We start from the raw sequence: 24,752 nt of genomic DNA, 5'->3' as shown, positions 1-24,752 counted from the left end.
AACCCTGAATGGGCTTCCCTGGTGGTTCAGTTGTAAAGAATCCACCTGCCAATGCAGGTTATGCAGGTTCAGTCCCTGGGTCGGGAAGATCACCTGGGGAAGGAATTGGCAACCCACTCCAGTATTCTTGCCTGAGAAATCCCATGGACAGAGGAGCCATGGGGTCGCAAGAGTTAAACATGACTTAACTAAGCAACGAGAAGATGACCCTGAGTAAAACTTTAACTCACACGCACACACAAAAGAGTATTATGCCCCAGCTTCCCCAACTCGAACTTGTTCAAGGCTGTGTCTTGTTTAAAACCAGTGACCAGTCTCTGCATGACTGGTCTAGTGCTTTTGCTAATGCTTCATCTGGAAGGCTGCAAGGTATGGTGGAAACTGGAAAGTGCATGGCCTTTGGAGTCAGACAGGAGCTAGAATGCCGCATATCTATGTCTTTTTTTTCAGTAAGCTTGTTAACTCCCCTAAGCTTTGGCTTTCTCATCTATAAAAGGTCGTTAATAACTGATCATATTTCAGAGAATGTTAAGAATTATCTGAGCTTATTTAATCTTCTATAGAGAACAATCCCATCTCCTATCACTTGTCTCCTTTTTACTTAGCTTTAGTAACAAATAGCAAATTGTGTTTATTTCCCATACATGTTATTTGTTTCATTGTTCCGTGCCTCTGTTTATATGGTTTACTCAGTCTATACCACTTTTCTTGCTCATCCCATTTTTTGTTTGTTTGTTTCCACCACACTAATTCTTACTTATCCTTCTTATTTGGTTACCCTTCTTATTTGCTGCCATAGACTCTTTCTAATTCAGCAGTGCTCTTCAAAGACAAAAGTTATACCTTATTTATTTATGTAGAACAATATCTATTGTAATGTCCAGAATATATTAGGTGCTCAGTAAGCATTTGCCAAATATTTTCACTTTCAGTTACAGGAGGCTGTTTCCGATGGGGGAGCCAGGGTCAGTTCCAAGCATGACTTTGGAAGATGTAGTCTGGAAACTTTCTTATCTGACTATTCTTTTGTTCTACAGTGACAGTTCCCCAGGTAGAAGTCCCTGAGCTGGGTTTTCTGGACACATTGACCCCTAGACTGTCTGCCTACCTCATCTCAGTTACCTTGCCCAAGAGGTAGAGAAATGAAAGAAGAGGTAGAAATGGGAAGCTTCCAAAGAAGGTGAAGAGAGGAGACACCTCTGTAAGATATAAAAAATTGTAGTGTGGCTTTGTTTTCAACCTGGATACTTGAAGTGAATTTTAAGAGAGTAGAGCGACAGTCATAACATCCGACTGTCTGTTAACAGGATGTTGGGGGAAGGCAGACAGTCAAGATATTACAAAACTACTGTGTTATCTGGTATGTCCCAGAGTTCTTAACAAATAGAGCAAAACAATGATTCATGACTCCCTTATAGTCCAAAACAAGCTGATATTCCTGCCATGACACTCCATAAAGGCTTTGCCTTTTGATCTAGGAGAAAATGTAGATAAAGGCTAATTTGTTGTCTGAGGGTGAATGGAAAGAGGAGACAAAGTTTCATCATGACTGCCTGATTGCTCTGATCATCTCTGTAGTTGATTTAATCATATCTTGAGAGAAGAAGCAGTATGAGTGAGTGCTCCTGGATGGAAGCCCAGTCCTTCACATAAGGGTTTCAATTGCTTTGTCTCAGCAAAAACCATGTGACCTTGGTGTTTCACCTGAGTGTTCTGGGTGGCGTATGTCACCTTTTCTCCCCCTTGCACAGCTTTTCATCTGAAGAAGCTTTGCGGTCTCTCAGACACAGATAGTTTCAAGATATTGGAAGCATAGAGTTAGATCTCAGGTGTTTTTAAATAGTACTTTTAAAAGCATTTATGAAAGTTGAAAAAATACTAGACACATAATATTTTTAAATATTAGTGAAATTTATTAACCATGGTGTATTACACAAGTCACATGATCTCTTAGATTTTTACCCCATGTAAAAAGTGGACTGATTAAAAAAAAAATAAAAAATAAAAAGTAGACTGATAGTACCTAACAACAGGATTGATTTACAGATTAAATGAGATAAAATATGTGAGACAGCCTAGCATTGTAATTAACACAGTTAAAAGAACTAGGGTTATTTTTTCTTCCATTATCATTGCTGATAACCAAGCTCTTTAGCTTCTAGTTCTGCTTCTGAAATAACTGAGATTTTCTTTCCTGCTTCACATGGTTTTGAAAGCTTCAGGTCCAGCAAAAGCACTGTGGCTTTTTGTAATAGAAACAAATGGATGACTAGACCAGCCAGAAGTAAAAATAGGGAGACTCCATGAGCGTGACATGACAAAGGACTCAGCTGATTTACTGTAATGTAGAGCATCCATCATCATGGGTCCAGAGACAGACACTGTGAATTCTAAGCCTGATCCAAGCCCTAATTCTTTCTGAAGTGCCAAGTAATATTTAGTTTCTGTCAAAGATTCATCATAATGCCTGGCATTGCTGGGTTGTCTTGGCTGTGATCATTTATTATATCCTATTATTATATATCAATGCAAAACAATTTGAGTTCCTACAGAGGAAGGGACTTAACTTGAGATCTGTGATACATTTAGCCAGTCTATAATGCAGAAATTATATGCACAGGCTGGTAGATATATGTGTGTGCTAGTATCTTATGGGGAGAGGACCCATATTTTTATGAGATTCTCAATGGAGTCTGTGACCAAAAAAAAAAACCATGAAGACCACTGCTATGTAGTAAAAGACCAACTTTTTTATAGCTAGAGAGACCATTTACATGGGTGTAGTCTTCCTGGAATTCTAAAGTATACTCCCTGAGAAAAACAAGATTGGAGTCATGCATTATTTCTGTAAACTATAATATCTTATAATGTGGTTTCTAATACATTTGTTTATCAACAGAATTCAAACATATTTTAAGGTCATTTAATAGTTTAAGAAACATGCCTGAGTTTATCATCTTCTTCCTTTAACTATGAACTTCCCCTATCACTCTCGTATTTCAAAAACAAAATTCTGTTTAGTTATCTCAAATGAAAATTTTCTTTAGGATGAGGGACTAAGGCTTGTAGTTTTATTATGAACAGTGACCAGGTAGCCGAGCATCCTTGACTATACAATACTTACAAATAAAACCTGCTAAATCCTGGAGAGTGCCTTGGGCAGGAGTGAAAAACAGCTAACTGATTGTTTCAAGTATGGCCTACCGGTGGGTGCAGCTGAGCAAGAGACGGTGCACAATAGTGTCAGGGTACGTTTTGATGGCTGAGAGTAAGTGAAGAGGCTGATGTCACTGTCTCTATCTCTAAAATGAAAACTGATAATTCAGAGAGAGAAAAGGTATGTTCCCTTCACCTTGCCTTCTGATTGTGGCTGCATCTGTTCTACTATGGGGGAGTTCTGAAAGGCCCAGAATGAGCTTCCCCAACCAAGGGACACCCTGTCGCAGAGATGTCTGATCAACCTCTTCCATTTCTGCAGTGAAGTGAAGTCGCTCAGTCGTGTCCAACTCTTTGAGACCCCGTAGACTGTAGCCTACCAGGCTCTGAGGAGCCTCTCAGTCCATGGAATTTTCCAGGCAAGAGTACTGGAGTGGGTTGCCATTTCCTTCTCCAGGGGATCTTCCCAACCCAGGGATCGAACCCGGGTCTCCCACATTGTAGACAGACGCTTTACCATCTGAGCCACCAGGGAAGCCTTTCTGCAGAGGGGAACCCTACTCAAAACATTAGGACTTGGTAGCAAAGGAAATATTCCATTCTACATGCCAACCACTGACTTCGTCCTTGCTACTGCTACAACAGGTGGGCTCAGGAGTGCTGGCAGAGGAGACTGGGGAAGTGAGAAGAGAATCACCAGATCTCCCAAGCACCTTCAGCAAGTGCCCAGTCAGGGCACTGGGTACATCCCACCTAGCAGACACGTGCAAATGGGTCAAGAGCACACATCTCGGGTTTCAACAAGCCCACATGGGACCTCGGCCCATCGCTTCCTACCCACACAGTACTGCCAAGTTGTGGAACTTCTCAGAGAAGTGTTCTTTATCTGCCCAACAGATGATTATACCCACAGAACAGTGTGGTGCTGTGTGTTCTGATGAGATGATATGTGATAGTACCTGTTAGTGTTAGTCACTCAGTCGTGTCCAGGTCTTTGTGACCATGTGGACTGTAGCCCACCAGGCTCCTCTGTCCATGGGATTCTCCAGGCAAGATTACTGGAATGGGTTAGCATTTTCTCCTCCAGGGGATCTGCCCACAACCCAGGGATCAAACTCAGGTCTGCTGCATTGCAGACAGATTTCTTCATTGTCTGAGCCACCAGGGAATGCTACCTTACGGCTAACCAGTTTTATCCCACAGAAATTAATTTTCCGAGAGAAAAATAATGTGCAATATGTATAGAAATGTAATATATATTACATCCCTGGTGGCTCAGTTGATAAAGAATCTGCCTGCATTGCAGGAGACCTGGATTTAATCCCTGGGTTGGGAAGATCTGCTGGAGAAGGGAATGGCTACCCACTCCAGTATTCTGGCCTGGAGAATTCCATGGACTGTTCCATGGTGTCACAAAGACTCAGACATGACTGAGTGACTTTCACTTCACTTAGAAATATCTTAGAAGTTTTAATATATATCTGATATCTTTAATATAAGCAACAAATATTCTGACAAGTCAGTATTCTTATGTTGCTTATATTTCTTAAGCAAAGATCATCAAACATCATTTAACCCATTTTTAATGGTGGGAAGTAACAGTTTTGTAACTTCTTAAGACAACTTAAAAAGTGCTTTTTTAAATTTATCATTGTTTAGAGTACCACTTAATGGCCTGTTCTAGAACTTAACAAAACTAACAGACTCTGTCGTAACAAGCTGAGCTGGTAGCCCGATGATAAAAGCCCTCTCATTTCCTGAAGAGTGTGATGTGCCATTTCCTCTCAAGCAGCTGCTATTACTACTGATGCTTAGCTTTGCCTCTTTGACCTGTGCTAATTGGCTACTGCCCTTCAGATCTGGAAGATTAGATTAATGTTATCTCTGCCCTTAAAATAGGAGAGAACAGGCCCTGAGGGAGCCTAAGGATCTCTTCTGTGTTGAACACACAAGTGTGGTTATTGTTGTTCTTGTTTAGTTATTAAGTCATGTCCGGCTCTTTTGCAACCGTATGGACTGTAGCCCTCCAGTCTCCTCTGTCCATGGGATTTCCCAGGCGAGAATACTGGAGTGCGTTGCCATTTCCTTCTCCAGGAGATCTTCCCTACCCGGGGAATGAACGCACGTCTCCTGTGTTGGAAAGCAGATTCTTTGCCACTGAGCCACCAGGGAAGTCCACGCAAGTATCAGTGCCTCGTATTTGTGTACATTCACTCATGCATCTTCCTTCACCTTTGCTTCTACTTCTTCGTTTACTTTGCTGGCTTTTTAGGGTGTTGGGTATATTTTTGTCATGTGCTTGAATACGTGAAGATTAGCAAGTTTAGTGGAGTTTCTTTTCTCAGTGATGGAAGGAATTTAACTTAAAAGTTCCTGATTTGGTTGCTTATATCCAGCAGATATGGAGAAGATCTTTATCTGACACTTGGCCTTGGCCTGGCTTCGAACCTTTTTCTCAATTCATGAAAGTTAATGAACTACCTGCTGTGCGCAGGGCACTGAATTAGCTTCAATGATGGGGCACAAGATGAGTGAGAAGTGCATCCTGTCCTCATGCAGCTTAAATTCCAGAAGAATAAAGACAATGCAAGCTGAGCATGCATGCACGCAAACTGTCCCATGCGGCAAAGTTGGATGATTTTTGTCATGAAGTCTAAGTTTTAGAAGAACTCAAGAGAAGAAATAATCAATTCTGGAGGAGACCCTCCTGCAGGTGTGTTGCGGTATTTCTGAAGCAGCTGGAGGATGGCTGGGTCTCTGTGGTTACTGGTTAAACAGAAGATGGTCCAAAGAGAGAGTCTTCAAAACAGAAGCTAAAACATAGGGCACAGACATGCACACTTGTCTAGGGAATGAGGAGAATTTTCATTCGGTTGCAGAGCAGACTATTTACAGAGTAACAGTGACAGATAAAACTAGAGAAATATGATAGACCAGGTCTGAAATGCTAGCCTAAGCAAGGAGATCTGTCTTCTGGTAACTTCAGAGCAGATTTAATTCTGCTTAAATCCTGGGGAGGGGGAATTGAACGGTCTCTACAGAAACGAAATGGTGGTGCTGGACAGGGTGTGCGCATGTGTTTAGGTGACTGCAGAAAAAGAGTGTGGAGCCACACACCCTTTTCAAAGGCATTTTAGCAGAGGAATATCTGGGGCAGCCTAACTAGGATGCTAGCAAACTTTTGAATTTCGCATAGAATTACCCTTGTAAATGTGTCTGTTCCAGGAAGAACAACATACATTTATGGAAAGTACCACATAATTAACTTAATTCAGACTCAGCATTTGGATCTTGGTGTTCCTTCTATAAACCCTATTTCTGGTGACTGTTTTCTGTTTTGTTTTGGTTTCTTTTTCATTATTAAAGTCACCTTTTACCTTCTTCTGCCTTTGAGGTTATAGTCTCATAAATCAAAAAGTCTTCTTAGAGTACTTAGCAGAAAATTTAATCAAAATGCTGAAAGCCAAATTTCAGTTTGAAATGGTATTAGTGTCACTGGGAATGTGACCCAGATTGTTGGGGGAAATGCTATTCAGCCAAATAGGGGTTCGTGACACTGTTCTAGACATTTAGAAAGTAATGAGATATATTTAGCATAGGAATAGAAACAAAAACCATACTCAAAAAAAATTTCTATATTCTAGAACATCATGAGAAATAGTTTGTGCATCCTCTTTCTCTCTCTCTGGCTTTCTCTCTCTCTCTCTCTCTCTCTCTCTTACATATATATATATATATATATATATATATATTTTATTATATATTTATTTATACACACCTATGTTGCCTACTCACATATAATGAAGCAATATGGTAAAGTATATTCAGGGAGTTTGAGTTCAGGAGTTATGGGAGTTTCATTAGTTTGAAAGCTCTGAATTAGTTTGAATCTCAATTAGGATTGTCAAATTTGGTATACTTACATACTGCCATAAATGATAAACTCTTTAGTGGTGAGAAATGCTCAGATATTCAGCTATTCTGATAAATATTTTAGTTAGAGTTTCTAAACAGAACCTACCTCTAATGCTGGTTTTCAAATAATTGGTACATCAATGTGATTGTGTCTTTTAATGATCTAGAATAGACAGCTTATTTATTTAGCACATCACAGTGACCATTATACAAATTACTATTGGAGCTTTCTGGTACTAAGCAATTCACATTGCTGGTAGGAAAAAAAAAAAAGATATTTAGATGATGTCACTTTCCTGCTCCAATGCTTTCAATGTCTGCCCATTGCACTTTAAAATCTAAAGTCCTTAACTGGCCCCTGACATCCTCATCTCATGTCACTCTTCATCTTAAACACCACACAGTTATGCATGCATGTTTCATCCATGAATTGGCAAGGAGATGCCAAAGTGGATGTTGCTGCTGCTAAGTCGCTTCAGTCGTGTCCAACTCTGTGCGACCCCATAGACAGAAACCAGCCAGGCTCCCCTGTCCTTGGGATTCTCCAGGCAAGAATACTGGAATGGGTTGCCATTTCCTTCTCCAAAGCATGAAAGTGAAAAGTCAAAGTGAAGTCGCTCAGTCGTGTCCGACTCCTAGCGACCTCATGGACTGCAGCCTATCAGGCTCTTCCATCCATGGGATTCTCCAGGCAAAAGTACTGGAGTGGGATGCCATTGCCTTCTCCAGCCAAAGTGGATGACAAGTACTTAATTAAAGGAGAGTGTTTTAAGGTTTTAGTAACTGATCTTTGACCTCACATAATTCAAGCATCATATTAGATACTGTATCTCTAGTCCAGAAACACCCATGGCACATGATAGGTGTCCAGCACATCCCTATTCTATCAACCACCAAATGAGAAGATGAGATCTTCTGATGGTGATTCCAAATACTCGAAAGCTAGCAGGACTCTGGGCATTTAATAAAAGGCTAGAGTTATCTGCCTGCCCAACGCTGAGAAATTGGTGAAGAGAATACTGACCAGTGATGGGAAAAGTTACCATCTGAGCTTCCTAGGTAAATATGAGGACCTAGAATCAGAGAATCATTGGTAGACCAATAGACATGAATTTAAGTGATTAGATTATAAGATCCATAAATAAAACACAGGGACAATAATATGACTGCTTAGCCTACCAAGATGCTGAGGCAATGGCTTAATAAATCATCATACCTACCAAGGGTTAACTTTCCAAGAGGGCTGACTTGATGTTTTCTACCTCCAGTGAGAACAGACTAAAAGAGCAGGTTTCCATCGCAACTTGATAGATATATATTATCCAACAGGCATAATTTCATGACAATGAAGTTTATTACCTATTGGAAATTATAGCCAAAGGATGGATGGGTGGGTGAGTGGACAGAAGTACAGAGGATCGGTGAATAGATAGGTGAATGGTGACGATAATGACTATTGTTAGTATAAATCTTAGAAACAGAATCAATCCACATGTATTCCAGAGACCTCTCAAAAGAAATTAGACCTAAATTCTGAACTTAGTTCCCTTTTTACCTTTATTTTGTATATGTTCCTCTGATAACTGACCTTCTTTAAAAAAAAAAAAAACAAAAAAACTCCATACTTATGTGTTTTTAACTTTTTAAACTATTTGCATTCCTTTTTAGAAGCAGGCTCCATGGTTTCTCACTAAATAAAGCTGGCTAATAGCTGTGATGTATTGAGTTGGCCATGTCATGTAAATCTCTTTCCCTTTGTTCATGTCTCTGCCTCCAAATAGTAAGTTAGAATGAAAACCAAAATGATTCTGCGTAGGCCATGTTCCAGCTTTCTTTTTAAAATTAACCTTTGAAGAATTTAATTCACAGTGATAAATGCCACATATACTAAAAATTTATAGAGATTTTACCAAAGGACTTGCCCCTTTCTCTCTGGATGAAATATTAAAAAGAGAGAGAGAGAATATGAAAAGTATTTCTGTTCTTGTGCAGTTTACTTGCTTTTGGGTTTATTTTCTTGTTGAAAATGGAGTTTTTTACAAATGAGATTTGGTGAATTACAGTTCAATTGAATTTTTCTGCTTATGCCTGAAAACCAGAGTCCTTCTGTTGCAGGATCATTAACTTCAGTTCTGTCTACATGTCACTGTCAGGCTGGGGAGGGAATGGAGATGGAAGGGAGAGAAGAGTGTCAGTGGATATAGGGAGAAAGAGGGAGAGAGAGAAAATAAGAGGAAAATCATTTACAGAACAAGGTCCTCATGGAACAGGTCAAATTAATTTCACTAGTGCTTGAAGTATTATTCTCCCTATCTGGCAAGAAGCAGAAAACAAATACTATACACTGCTAACCCAAGTAAGAGTGACTCTGGCCTCCTTTCAATCATGCTGGGATGACCAGCTGATTAGAGTTTGTAATAGATTTCCACACGGTGAAGACTTCACCAATGATGTAATATTTTCCTACTTCAGGAGATAGTTGTGTTTCTTACTGTGAGTATTAACCCTCCCCCGCTTATCTTTTATGACGCGTGTGTGTTCAATTGCTCAGTTGTGCCCAGCTCTTTGTGACCCCATGGACTGTAACCTGCCAGGCTTCTCTGTCCATGGGATTTTACAGGTGAGAATACTGGAGTGGGTTGCCATTTCCTTCTCCAGGGGAAATTTTATGATAGATGTCAGTAAATTCCATTTCTTGATCTTGGTTTGGTTTTTATAGCTGTAACCAGGAAAACCTTGAGATTTTGAGATTTTGAAATTTTGACTATTTTAAGATTTGATGTTGTTTTTATTTCTAAAGGAATAGACCAATGGCGATGCTGTAACTGCTGAAGTCAGTCATTTAGTTACTTTTAAGTAATCTGTTAGAATAGCTGATTTCTCATTGCTTTGTAACTATCAAAACTGCAACAAAAAAAGCAAGAGAAATCTGCATAAAGTAATATACAATATATATTTTAGGTAAGATATAAAACCCACTGAAACTTTACAAACACCTTTTGTAATAGATGAGAAAACTGAGACTCAGAGAGGTTGTGTAATTTGCCCCAGGAGGTAGTAAAGATGGGATTCGAACAAAAGCTTTTCAGAATTCAAAGTTCCTACACTTTTTTACAACTATGTATGTTTCCTATGGATCTTGTTACTGTTGTTGTTTAATCCTTAAGTCCTCTCTGACTCCTTTGTGACCCCATGGACTGTAGTCTGCTAGGCTTCTCTGTCCATGGGATTTCCCAAGCAAGAATACTGGAGGGGATTGCCATTTCCTTCTCCAGAGGATCTTCCTGACTCAGGAATCGAACTTGCCTCTGCTGCATTGCAGATAAATTCTCTACCACTGAGCCACCAGGAAAGCTCATCTTGTTACTATATTTAATGCTTAATAGAAACTGTTCACCTGCACAAAACTTCCCATTTTCACTCAACTCCTTCATTGCAGTGATATTGACATAACAGATCCTCTTGTGGCAAGCCTGTTTCATGACCATTTTTGTTTCAACATTTTCTTCCACGTCACCATGTCCATGTCCCTTAAAAATCATTATTATTTTTAGCCCTTGAAGTCTTAATTGTCTTACGGCCATCTCCATTTTAGTGCACTAACCTGAACTCCCATATATCAAACCTGATCTTCAAGGTGCCATCCACCTCAGCCTCTTTTGCAATCCAATTCTACTGGAGTGTGTCATTAATGTGCGTATTTCTGAGAATAGACTCAGCTCAGAATGAAAGGGTGCTATTTTATGAAGAGGCTCTGTACTCACTGAGTACAAAGATCACCTGGATTTCCTTTGAGTCACATAAAAATGAAGGTAAAGGATTCAGCCTGAAGAGCACATGCCCACCAGTTTTGAATAATTTGGGTTAAAACAGCAAATGCATAGATCAATCAACAAACATTTGTTAACTGACTATGCCAAGTACTGCTTGCCATTGAACTTTATATTCCCTGGTACTTGCCTTTATGAAGCATCTCCCATATCTTAGGCAGTAGTCTTGACGCTGAAAATCATAAATATCATAAAAAATCATGGGAGGAACTGGCTTTCTACTTAACTGGTCTTAAAATTTTCTATAAGAACTTCTTAAAACAAAGAATCTGAATTGGACTATAGTACCTATATTTAAAACTTAGAAGAAGAGCTAATACACAAAGTATTTTAATCTTTCCTGACAGAAATACAGTGGCCATCATAATGAACAGATATTACCAGTGAGAGTTGCTGTCAATACGCGGCATTGTGCCCAGGGCAATTAAATTTGCCTGTTTTTTATTACTGAGACCAAATGTTTGGCCTGAGTTCCTGGAGAAAATAAGTAATTCCATTACATGTGATTCACCTTTGAGTAACCCCTCAAGCTGACGAAGACTTAAGCTGAGAATTCATGTTTATCACAGAAATAATTCATTTAGCATACATTTATTGCATCTCCTTATGTTCACTGGGCAGCACACAAAGATGTAAATATGCAAAATACAGTCTTTGTGCTTAACAAATGTCCTGCCTATTTTCCTAAAAATGTCTTTCAATTTTAAAAAAATTAAAGTTTTTGTGTTTGCTTTTGCTCTTGTTTTTGATAAGAGGGCAAAATAAATTGTGAACTAACAGAAAGATATTCCAAAGACATGAAGGGCATGGGCTCTGAAATCAGGCAGAGGGGACTCTGAATGTGGTCTGTCAATTACCACCTGCGTGACCTGGCTCCAGTCACTCCTCATAAACCATGATATGTAATCAATAACATAATAGCTCCTAATTTGTAAGGTTGTGTTCAGATAGGGAAGTTCCTGACAGATTTCCTGAAACATCTTAAGTACTTAAAAAATTACATCTATTTGGTTTTTATTTATTCGATGTGTTTTGGGCTAAATTGAGCTTTTCAATGTGCTGTTGACCTAAAAATGTGGTGAGGTCACACCACACTGCTTCCCCGAGTCTCTATTCCTTGCTTTAATGCACATGCCTTCAGATAGGTCCACTCCATGCAGTTTAGGGCTCCATCTCCTCTCCCCTGATACCTCTATATGCACAGATATCCAAAAACTAAACATTAACGGAATATCAGTTCAGTTCAGTCGTTCAGTCGTGTCCGACTCTTTGCGACCCCATGAATCGCAGCACGCCAGGCCTCCCTGTCCATCGCCATCTCCCGGAGTTCACTCAGACTCACGTCCATCGAGTCCATGATGCCATCCAGCCATCTCATCCTCGGTCGTCCCCTTCTCCTCCTGCCCCCAATCCCTCCCAGCATCAGAGTCTTTTCCAGTGAGTCAACTCTTTGCATGAGGTGGCCAAAGTACTGGAGTTTCAGCTTTAGCATCATTCCCTCCAAAGAAATCCCAGGGCTGATCTTCTTCAGAATGGACTGGTTGGATTTCCTTGCAGTTCAAGGGACTCTCAAGAGTCTTCTCCAACACCACAGTTCAAAAGCATCAATTCTTTGGCGCTCAGCCTTCTTCACAGTCCAACTCTCACATCCATACATGACCACAGGAAAAACCATAGCCTTGACTAGATAGACCTTAGTTGGCAAAGTAATGTCTCTGCTTTTGAATATGCTATCTAGGTTGGTCATAACTTTTCTTCTAAGGAGTAAGTGTCTTTTAATTTCATGGCTGCAGTCACCATCTGCAGTGATTCTGGAGCCCAAAAGAAAAAAGTCTGACACCATTTCCACTGTTTCCCCATCTATTTCCCAGGAAGTGATGGGACCGGATGCCATGATGTTCGTTTTCTGAATGTTGAGCTTTAGGCCAACTTTTTCACTCTCCTCTTTCACTTTCATCAAGAGGCTTTTTAGTATAGATTACAAAAATCCAGAAAAGCCGCTTGGTTTTTGTTTTAATAATTATACAAACCTTCATTGACTTTTTTAAAAAAGTGTTAAACAAACATGGATGGTGTGTCCACCCTGTACTAGGCATTGCCCTGGGTACTGCAAGAAGCCTCAGGACCACCCAGTAAGAAGTTGCTTGGCTTAAAGACATACAGATTTGGCTCAAAATCCTGATCTTACCTAATTTTTTTGTTTGATGATCTTGGAAAAGGAACTTAATCAGTTTGAGTCTATTTCTTAGTCCATACCATAGGGGTTAGTAATAATGTCTGGGCTTGTTGAGAGGGTTGTTGTTCAGTCACCAAGTCATGTCTGACTCTGCAACTCCATGGACTGCAGCACGCCAGTCTTCCCTGTCCTCCACCATCTCACGGAGCTTGCTCAAACTCATTTCCATTGAGTCAGTGATGCCATGCAACCATCTCATACTCCATCGCTCCCTTCTCCTTCTGCCTTCAATCTTTCCCAGCTCAGGGTCCTAATAAGTTGACGCTTTGCATCAGGTGGCTAGAGTACTGGCACTTCAGCTTCAGCATCAGTTCCTCCGATGAATATTCAGGGTTGATTTCCTTTAGGATTGACTGGTTTAATCTCCTTGCTGTTCAAAGGACTCTCAAGACTCTTCTCCAGCACCCAGTCTGAAAGCATCGATTCTTCAGTCCTCAGCCTTCTTTATGGTTCAACTCTCATATCCATACATGACTACTGGAAAAAACAAAGCTTTGACTAGATGGACCTTTGTCAGCAAAGTGACATCTCTGCTTTTTAATACACTGTCTAGGTTTGTCGTAGCTTTTCTTCCAAGGAGCAAGCATCTTTTAATTTCATGGCCACAGTCACCATCCTCAATGATTTTGAAGCCTAAGATAATAAAGTTTGTCACTGTTTCTGTTTTTTTCCCCATCTTTTTGTCATGAAGTGATGGGACTAGATGCCATGGTCTTGAGTTTTCTGAATGTTGAGTTTTAAGCCAACTTTTTTCACTCTCCTCTTTCACCTTCATCAAAAGGCTCTTGTTCTTCTTCACTTTCTGCCATTGGGTGGTATCATCTGCATATCTGAGGTTATTGATATTTCTCCCAGCAATCTTGATTCCAGCTTGGGATTCATCTAGCCTGGCATTCCACATGATGTACTCTGCATATAAGTTAAATAAGCAGGGTGACAATATATAGCCCTGTCAGACACCTTTCCCAATTCTGAACTAGTCTGTTGTTCCATGTCCCATTCTAACTGTTGCTTCTTGACTTACATTCAGGTTTCTCAGGAGGCAGGTCAGGTGGTCTGGTATTCCCATCTCTTTAAGAATTTTCCAGTTTGTTGTGATCCACACAGTCAAAAGTTTTAGCATAGCCAATGAAGCAGAGGGAGATATTTTTCTGGAATTCTCTTACTTTTTCTATGATCTAACGGATGTTGACAATTTGATCTGTGGTTCTTCTGCCTTTTCTAATCTAGCATGTACATTTGGAATTTCTTGGTTCACATATTGTCGAAGACTAACTTGAAGGATTTTGAGCATGACCTTGCTAACATGTGAAATGAGCACAGTTGTATGGTAGTTTGAACATTCTTTGGCATTGCCCTTCTTTGGAATTGGAATGAAAACTGACCTTTTCCAGTCCTGTGGCAACTTCTGAGTTTTCCAAATTTGCTGGCATATTGAGAACAACATTTAACGGCATCATCTTTTAGTATTTTAAACAGCTCAGTTGGCTAATTTTAAAAAAGCTTAGCCTAGTGCCTGGCACATTTGAAGGACCTAATGAACCAGTGCTGCCTTCCCCTCACTTCTAGGGATTACAGAGAGAAAAACTAAGGTTGTTCCTCCAAACCTCATGTCCTGTGAAGACATGAATCTTATGTTGAAATTAACACAATTCCTCTCATAGTGTCTGTAAGTTTTGCTGCAAATGACAGCCAGTAAGAAGTCAAATTGAGATGTGATCCCAGATCTCCGGATTCCAAAGTAGGCCATGTATTCTGTTCCCTTCTACCATGTCTCCTGCAGTGCTTCTGGGAGGTGTGTCTTCATGCTTCTGAGGCAGATAATGAGACGGCTTGTATTCGTCTATGAACTGTGTTTTATATACCAACCTTCAACAATGGTCACTGCCACCCTCTCCTCCTTCCAGTGCTCTTCTTTCTTCCAAAGCTCCAGGTCACTCTTACAGCTAGCCTTGTGCCCAAGCCTTTCCCCTTGTCCAAGCTCTGCTCAAAGTCACTGTTTGTAGGGGGTGGGAAGCAGAAGGACCAGATATACCCCAGGAACGTGCTCTCCAGAAGTGCCACCTTTTCAACAATTTTAAAAGCAATATGCTTATATGGGGTGTTTAACACCATAATTAAGAGCTGCTAGTGAAAGCAATATGTAAGCAAGACTGTGACATGAGTGAAAAATGAAAGTGTTATTCACACAGTCCTGTCTGGACTGTGACCCAATGGACTATAACTTACCAGGCTCCTCTGTCCAAATTCTCCAGGCAAGAATACTGGAGAGGGTTGCCATTTTCCCTTCTCCAGGGGATATTCCTGACCCAGGAATAGAACCTGGATCTCCTGTATTGCAGGCAGATTCTTTACCATCTGAGCCACCAGAACATGAGTGAGAAAGGTAATAAAAAGTAGTGCCATATCTCTTCCCTTCCCCCAGCCCCTTTAAGATAGCTGGAAGATAAACCACCTTGCTACCAACATGCTGATGATGGTGACCACTCTGCCTTTGACCTCTTGTTGTCCTACCAGCTAGCAGTGGAATGGAAAGAACCCAGTACAGGAGAGAAGGGAGGAGGTGCTGGCAGAACTCTTCACTTACACTCCTGTGTGGCAGCATCTCTGCTGAAGAGCAGCATCTTCTGTGTTCTGTGTGGTTAGTCCTCGGCTACTGCCTACAGGATGCTTACACCTTGATTTCTCCTATTTTGATCTCAGCTCCAGGAGTCAATCTGTTATCTCAATCTGTCCATCTAAAGAACTAGTCTTTATTTTTAGGGAAAAGTATTAATATTTCAAGAGTAATTTTTAAAAATAGGAGACATGAGACTAACCAAGCAAAAACTCTGTGGTTTCTTTTGAGTATCAGATTTTGATGTTTTATCCAAGATAAAACAGAGTATTAAGGCCAAATTCTTTTTTGGAAGGTCCTTCCTAAAAATTCTATTTTCTGTCTAACATTTAAAGGCTAAATTTAGAATTTAGTGTTTACTGAATGAATCACTACAGAACAGTTATACTTGAGAGAAAAGAAAATTGATAAAGGTAATTTTTTGCTGTACTATTTCTTCTTCACCTGCAGAGCTGTATACTCAAAGTAAGGAAGTTCTAAGGTATCTTTAGATTCTAAGGTATTCTAGAATCTTTAAGTTTTAAGGTATCTAATTTAAAAATATAATTAGTTCAAAGACACTTCAGAGAAGAACATTAGTGAACACAGTCATTTATGTTTTAAATTTAAAAGACTTTTTAAACACTATCATACATTCTGGAGCTATCATAAGAAACATGTTTTACATGGTTACCCTGTTTGCAAACATTGACCACTCATATAACTGAGACCAAGAATTTCATGATATTGTCTTCATCCTTTCTACAGGCAATGCACACTTAGTTTTCATCTTCTATTTCATTTTTGAATGAAGGTTTCATCCTAACAAATTGATTTCATAAACTTCCAGTGGTCTGACTTACAGTTTGAAAAGGAGATGAGAAATAATGCCTCTATGTTATTAAAATTGAGTGAATTATTTTAAGGAATATTCTATTTGAGAACCCCTAACAAAGATCATGGCATCCGGTCCCATCACTTCATGGGAAATAGATGGGGAAACTGGGGAAACAGTGGAAACAGTGTCAGACTTTATTTTTCTGGGCTCCAAAATCACTGCAGATGGTGATTGCAGCCATGAAATTAAAAGACGCTTACTCCTTGGAAGAAAAGTCATGACCAACCTAGACAGCATATTCAAAAGCAGAGATATTACTTTGCCAACTAAGGTCCGTCTAGTCAAGGCTATGGTTTTTCCTGTGGTCATGTATGGATGTGAGAGTTGGACTATGAAGAAGGCTGAGCGCCGAAGAATTGATGCTTTTGAACTGCAATGTTGGAGAAGACTCTTGAGAGTCCCTTGAACTGCAAGGAAATCCAACCAGTCCATTCTAAAGGAGATCAGCCCTGGGATTTCTTTGGAGGGAATGATGCTAAAGCTGAAACTCCAGTACTTTGGCCACCTCATGCAAAGAGCTGACTCACTGGAAAAGACTCTGATGCTGGGAGGGATTGGGGGCAGGAGGAGAAGGGGACGACAGAGGATGAGATGGGTGGATGGCATCACTGACTCGATGGACATGAGTCTGAGTGAACTCCGGGAGTTGGTGATGGACAGGGAGGCCTGGCGTGCTGCGATTCATGGGGCTGCAAAGAGTCGGACACGACTGAGCGACTGAACTGAACTGATGGGGCAATGAAAATAAAGACAGACATCTATTACGTAGTGGAGTGGCTAACTTCGTGGAGCTTACCATCTAGTAAGCATTAACATAACATTGTGATCTGATGAGAAAAGCTGAAAGGAATATTAAAAATGTGTTCATGATAAGCTTTTTGTAAACATCTGTTACATGAGAAAGAAGTGCTGGAGGTTTAGTTGTAGTTATCAGTTGTCATGGACATACCAGTTTCTTGACAGTGAAGGTCATCATGAAGAAAGATTTGTGAGTATATAGCTCCCAGTTTCTTTACTAAATATTGACCACTTTAGCACAAAAATAAATAAAAAGAAAAAAAAAGAGATCCCAAACTTTTAAGCCAATCCACTTTGTCTCTTTTCTTCTTTGCTCCCCCCTATCTTTCTCCCCTTGGTGACAGAATAATCTGGCTTGAATTATTCTGTTTATTTTTTATTGTGATGAAATATACATGACCGAATTTACCACGTTGGCCATGTTAAAGTCTTTTCAGTACAGCCTCAGTGCTGAGTAGCCGTCAGCACTATATAGTTCCTGAACTTTCGTACCACCGTAGAAGGAAACTCCATACCAACTAGGCAGTCACTCCTCTCTTCCCCTCTTCCTCACCCCTGGCAACTTCTACTCTGTTTTCTATAACAATGAATTTGCCTGCCTTTGATATTCCACATGAACGGATTCATACACTGGGTGGTTCTTCGTATCTGGCTTCTTTCATTTAGCGTAATGTTTTCAAGGTTCATGCATGTTATAGCATGTGTCGGTACTGCATTCCTTTAAATAATATTACATTGTATGTGTACACCACATTTTTAAAGTTCATTTGGAGAACTGTTTCATTTTAAGGGGGATTTATTCAGAAAATACTGGTAAAGTAAGTGATTGGACATGCCTTTAAAGGTTTGATTACATACGTATAAGGTGGCACCTAAAGGCTTTCAAAGGAATATGATGCCTATTTACAGAAGCTTGAGTATGATAAAAAGTACTCTATATCCAGAAACTCAGGAAATAGTACTGGGTCTGACATATGGATTTAGGATTCATCTACATATAGATGGAAAATGAAACCATGAATGATCAGTGAATGAAACTGCCCCCACAAGGAGCAGATGTAAAGAAAATTAGGACACAGTCAAGCAGAACCCTGGGGATCCGTGGGTAAAGAACCTCCATTACCCACCCCTAGAGATGATGATAAATAAAACCTAACTCAGGCAAACCCTTAGGCTCCTCATTTGCAAATAAAATGCCTTCTACTTTTTCACAAGGCTTGTAAGAAATTTAAATGAGTCAATATATGCAAAGCAGCTGGTACCCACCCCGTGGGTTGGACCTCAGTTTTGGTGGCTACAAATATTACTCTCTATATTTGTGCTGTCTCTATTGTCAGTTTCTGTGTCTTTGCTATTTCATTACCTTGTAACATCATATCCAGGACTACCTATCTTGAAATAAGCTTTCCTACCATCTTAAATGGAGAAGGCAATGGCACCCCACTCCAGCACTCTTGCCTGGAAAATCCCATGGATGGAGGAGCCTGGTGGCCCACAGTCCATGGGGTCGCTAAGAGTCTGACACGACTCAGCGACTTCACTTTCACTTTTCACTTTCATGCATTGGAGAAGGAAATGGCAACCCACTCCAGTGTTCTTGCCTGGAGAATCCCAGGGACAGGGGAGCCTGGTGGGCTGCCGTCTATGGGGTCGCACAGAGTCAGACACGACTGAAGTGAGAGCAGCAGCAGCAGCAACCATCTTAAAAATCAGTCTATTTTTAAATTTTGCTGTTGTAGTTCCCAGACTTCACTAGCTTCTCCCATAATACCAGAGGAGGCTAAAGGAATCTAAATGAGGTGGAGAGATGCTGCAGGCACAGGCCAGACTTCCGTGTGCCTGACCCAGATCTGCATGCACGTGGGAGGATGTTCTTAGCTCCATAGCTTGGAAGAGGACTGTCGTAGCCTCAGATCATCAGAACATTAAATTCTTCCTCTTTAGAAATCTTTGTTTAGACGTTGGCAAGGGGAAAGTTAGTTACTTCAAAGACACTTGATTTTCTTCCCTTCCATTTTTGGTAAAGAATAATTGACAAAAATTCATGACCCAGCCTGAAGGATAATTATACTATAGAAATTCACTTTAAACTTTCATGTAGTTTGGGAGTCAGAAGTGAAAAAAATCATTGGATATAGTGTTTTTTAAGCTTATTATGTTACCGTATGTGGTGTCTTAAGCTTGTTACTACTCTAAGATCTTTGACTATCCTTGTTCTCTTTTGAAGAATTTCTTTGGATATTTTTTAAAACTTTTTCTTTTGTATTGGGGTATATCCAATTAACAATGTGGTGATAGTTTCAAGTGAACAGGGTAGGGATTCAGCCATACATATACATGTATCCATTCTCCCTCAAACTCCCCTTCTATCCAGGCTGCCACATAACATTCAGCAGAGTCCCATGTGCTATATAGTAGGTCCTTGTTGGTTATCCATTTTAAATATAGCAGTGTGGACATGTACATGCTTTTGAAATATTTTTAAATAAACTCTCAAAAGACTTGACCACACTTTTCCATTCACTTTTAGTTCATTTGGTATGATTGTTTCTTCCTGCATTTTCTCAAAGAGCTATTAAGGTATGAATAACTTATATTTCATATTTTTTTGCCTTTCAGAATTTTCTTTATAGTTTTCTAAATTTCTTACATCTTTGCATCTTTCAAGGGGTAAACGTTTTCAGTGTTTTCTCTTATTCAACAGTTTGATTAGTTTTGTTTTTCTGGAATGTCACACCTCTGGTGTATTTCTGTATATATTCCATATATGAGAATGTATTCTACATTTGGGAAATATGACTTTCATTGAAACTAAAACTACAGAATGGCATTGCATTTTGTGAATATGTGCAAATTCTTTTATTCCTTGTTACTGGCTGATTTGTTGTAAACTGAGAGATGGAAACACACACAAAAAATGTAACTCATATTCATCTGTACAGTTAGAAATGATGCTGGCAATGGACTCTGTCTCCTGAAGCCTGAGCCAGAGCACTTTTCACTGGAAAATGGACAACTCATGACGTTCATGACCTAGTTCAAATTGGCTATTATCCAAATTTGGTGGTCAAAAACAGGACAGAGTCTATGGAAAGCTTCTATTGTCTGTTCTGTTACTAATTTAATACAAGAATTACTGGAATTTTTCTGTATTTTCTCATCTGTTTGGTAGGACATGCTATCTCTTATCTCATGGTCAAGTTACAGGAACTAAAGTAATTTGGAAATATAATAATAGCATTTTTAAATAATCCTATAAAAACCAATATTGACCAGTGAATATAGCACTCACTGGGACCCCCAAAGCTGAATTAGGAGCATGGAGAAGCAGGTGAAGAGACTTAAAGCTCGAGAAAAATTATAGGAAGAAAATGACAATTTTGTCCCTATAAGGACATAAGGCAATTAGAGGTGAGAAGTTTCTCACACTCAAAATTAAAAATGACAGAGGGAAGGTATTCCTAAATGTAATGGGTAGATACTTTAAATGTCAGTAAGTTTTCTATGAACACCTCATGTGGAGAGTAATGGAGAATAAATAGCTTAATGTGCAAGGAGATTTTTTTAAACAAACATTGACATTTTAAAGACCTAAACCTCTTAAATGGAATGACTGTTCAAATGCAAAATTAGACAAACAGAGGCATTTGGAGATTATATTTGAGTAGTATCTTGAGAGTCAGATAGTGGATGACTCAGATCATCCAAGTGGTCTGGGCTGATTCATATGTTTTAGAAGATGACATCAGATCTCTGATTTTCTCAGTGTTTTTCCCTTTGATCCACCTGGAGCATGCGTGCGTGCTCAGTTGCTTCAGTCACGTTCAACTCTTTGCAACCCCAAGGACTGTAGCACACCAGGATCCTCTGTCCACGGGGGTTCTCCAGGCAAGAATACTGGAGTGGGTTGCCGTGCCCTCCTCCAGGGGATTTTCCCAGCCTAGGGATTGTCGCCTGCACTGCATATGGATTCTTTACCCACTGAGCCACCTGGAATGTCCAAGCCACCTGGTAGTGGTAGTCGCTCAGTCGTGTCCAGCTCTTTGCAACCCCATGGATGGTAGCCTGCCAGGTTCTTCTGTCCATGGGATTCTCCAGGGAAGAATATTGGAGTGGGTAGCCATTTTCTTCTCCAGATCCACCTGGCAGTGCCAAACAAATTCTGAACATCAGTGACTTTTCCAGATATAATTCGTGAAGAAAAATTTCCAAACCACCAGTGACAAGTCTAAGGTTTTGAATATATAGGCAATGGTATATCTGAATAAGACTCACTAACATGAGGAACTGGTTTCCCCAATGGCTCAGTGGTAAAGAATCCACCTGCAATGCAGGAGATGTAGGTTTGAACCCTGGGTTGGGAAGATTCCCTGGAGGAGGAAATGGCAGCCCACTCCTGTATTCTTGCCAGGAAAGTGCTATGGAGAGAGGTGTCTGACTGGCTACAGTCCATGGCATCAAAGAGTCGGACTCGACTGAGAACACACACAACATGAGAAACGCAAGCCACACATGTAACTGCAGGACATGGGAATCCCAGACAGAACCTTTATAGGACAAAAATGGAAGATACAGGATTGGGCTTGGTTTATCTAGGGTGGAAGAAAGGAGCCTTCTTATTCCAATAGCACCTGAATGATGCTTCTTAGAGGACATCTTAAATCGACAAATATTATCTGGTTCCTGTGTTTGGTGCAGAGGATATAGAGAGCATATCCTTGGCCTCTGTCCTAGAAAGGCTTACAGTCTATGAGGGAAACTGACATAGGAACTAAAAGGTAGAGTAATTTGTTGTATTATAATATATCGTTGTTGGTTAGTTGAGAAGTCAATAACATATAAGAGCGAAATTTGAGGGGAGCACAGGACAGTCGGTCTCTGGCTACACTAGGATTAGGAGGCCCTCACAGAGGAGGTGGAAGTTGATGGGGCCTTGGAAGCTTGTATGGAAGTTCTAAATATCAACAAGATAGGAAAAGCATTTCAGCCAAAACATGTAAGGACCAAACAAGGGAAAAAGAGATGTTGGAGTACAGATGTAGTGGTATGTTCAGAGAATCCAATAAAGCCACCAAATTGAGAAAGTAGAAAAGGATGTCAGGCCAATGTGGCTCTCTCATGTGGTTTACATGATTTCTGTCTTGGAACTATCCTGTTCTCAAGAATACATCTAACCTGGAAATTACAGTTCTAAATCTGTGATTGGGTTTCTTGGCAGAGTGCCTATTTGGAGAATGAATAACAACAGTCTAAGAAAAGCTTGCCAGCTTTTCTGTACCTGGTCCTGATCTCCTTTCCATTTATTTATATTCTTTTACAAAAATAATTTTGCTTATTTATTTAGCTTTGCTTCATTGCTGTGTGGGCTTTTCTCTAGTTGCAGCGAGCCAGGCCTACTCTCCAAATGCAACTTACAGGCTTCTCATTGCAGTGGCTTCTCTTGTTGGGGAGTATGGGCTCTAGGTGAGGGCTTTAGTAGTTGAGATTCCAGGGCTCTAGAGCACAGGCTCAATAGTTGTGGCAAATGGGCTTAGTTGCACCACGGCATGAAGGATCTTCCTGAATCAGGGATCGAACCCACATCTCCTGCATTAGCAGGTGGAGTCTTTACTGCTGAGCTACCAGGGAAGCCTCCTTTTTATATTCTTACATTGCTTATAGTGCTAAGAACTTACACATGCACACACATGAAGAAACTTTCATGCCTTTTTGAACATTCAGATTTAACTAATGTGCTGCAACTTTAAAAATAGTTCACTTGAATGTTGCTAGGAACATTCGAAAATGAACTTTCTGACCTTTTGTTGTTTTCCCACAGGATTGAAAAAACGTACAAGGAAGGCCTTTGGAATACGGAAGAAAGAAAAGGACACTGATTCTACGTATGTACTTGAGGAGAACACCACTGCTCAGCATCAGCTGGCGGTGCCCATGTGGGAATGTTGGTCTGGTTTGGGCTGCTGTATAGAAGAATAATGAGCCTGTTAAGCCTCTTATTTGGCTAGAATCCCTGCAAGAAAGTAAGGAAATGGGGAAATCAATAGTTGTTTAGACACAGTTAAAAAGGAAAAGGGTTTTCTTGATCTCATACCTTTAGCTTTTCCTTCTATATATGTTTGTCCTGCATAAATGTTATCACAAGGTGCGGAGCATTGCCCTGTGGCCTTGTCCTCTGATAATTTTTAATTCATGCAAATTGAAATATCTTTCATATAACTAAAACAGCTAACATTTGACATGACTACACTGGTAACTAGTACTTAGCAAATGCTCAGTGAATGGCAGCAGCCACTACTCCTATTACTAGTACAAGTTAATATGTGGTAAGTTCCTTTTAGGAGAAGGCAATGGCAACCCACTCCAGTATTCTTGCCTGGAAAATCCCATGGATGGAGGAGCCTGGTGGACTGCAGTCCATGGGGTCGCTAAGAGTCAGACATGACTGAGCAACTTCACTTTCACTTTTCACTTTCATGCATTGGAGAAGGAAATGGCAACCCACTCCAGTGTTCTTGCCTGGAGAATCTCAGGGACGAGGGAGCCTGGTGGGCTGCCGTCTATGAGGTCTCACAGAGTTGGACACGACTGAAGCGACTTAGCAGCAGCAGCAGCAAGTTCCTTTTGAGCAACTAAAAATGGAATTTTCTGGGAAATTTCAGGATGGAAAAGCTCATATTTAAAGAGATGTTCAATGAAGTTTCAAAGTGGGAGAAGCCTTGAGTTTGATCTTCAAGAAGATGAGGACATTCATTTCATGCAAAGGGAGCAACAGCCAAAGCAGAGATGTAGAAAATCCAAGAAGTTCTTCAGGACAAGCTAAACAGGGCAGTCTGTCTACCTGTCGACTGCTGGTAAATGTGATGTTGGGAGTTGAGGCTGAAAAGATCAGGGCTAGATAGGAAGGGCTTTAAGTGCCAGGCTGAGGTGTCTAGGCTTCCTTCCTTAGACAGTGAGCAACCTTGAAGTCGTGAGGCTTTTAAACCAGAGACTGTAAAGGATTGAGGGGTAAAAAGCCATGTTTTGTCTAAATATCAGATGTTAAGTCTCCTGATCTTACCTTTTCTTTGTGCTTTCTCTTTGGGTAAATAGTTATTTCATGGAAGCTACATTCACTCTATCTAGTCTTGCCAATGTTTTAAATGATTAAATTAGAAAAATTTCTGAGCATTTTACAACTTCCATTATTTCTTAAGAAATTGCCATTTTTGAAAAGTTAATCAGAATAGGAGACAGTTTCTTCAGCAGAGTCAGGAGACCTGGGCCCTGGCTTCAGCTTTGCCAATAGCTCCATGGCGTTATAATACACTTGCCTCTAATGGGCCT

General features: G+C 40.2%; 1 protein-coding gene across 1 annotated transcript in view; it reads left to right on the top strand.

Moving 5' to 3' along the window:
• The first annotated feature begins 203 nt into the window (after positions 1–203).
• SGIP1 (SH3GL interacting endocytic adaptor 1) overlaps positions 204–24,752 on the top strand; it is a 156,065-nt gene continuing 131,516 nt past the window's right edge. Inside the window, exons 1-2 of the mRNA XM_068961192.1 lie at positions 204–369; positions 23,248–23,311. Coding sequence (XP_068817293.1) covers positions 204–369; positions 23,248–23,311 — 230 coding nt within the window. The remainder of the gene's footprint in view (positions 370–23,247; positions 23,312–24,752) is intronic.

Source organism: Capricornis sumatraensis, chromosome 2, assembly GCF_032405125.1.
Source record: "Capricornis sumatraensis isolate serow.1 chromosome 2, serow.2, whole genome shotgun sequence".
In the NCBI taxonomy this organism is placed as follows: domain Eukaryota; kingdom Metazoa; phylum Chordata; class Mammalia; order Artiodactyla; family Bovidae; genus Capricornis; species Capricornis sumatraensis.
Note: the sequence above shows the minus strand (reverse complement) of the source record. Positions and strands in the feature narration are given on the sequence as shown.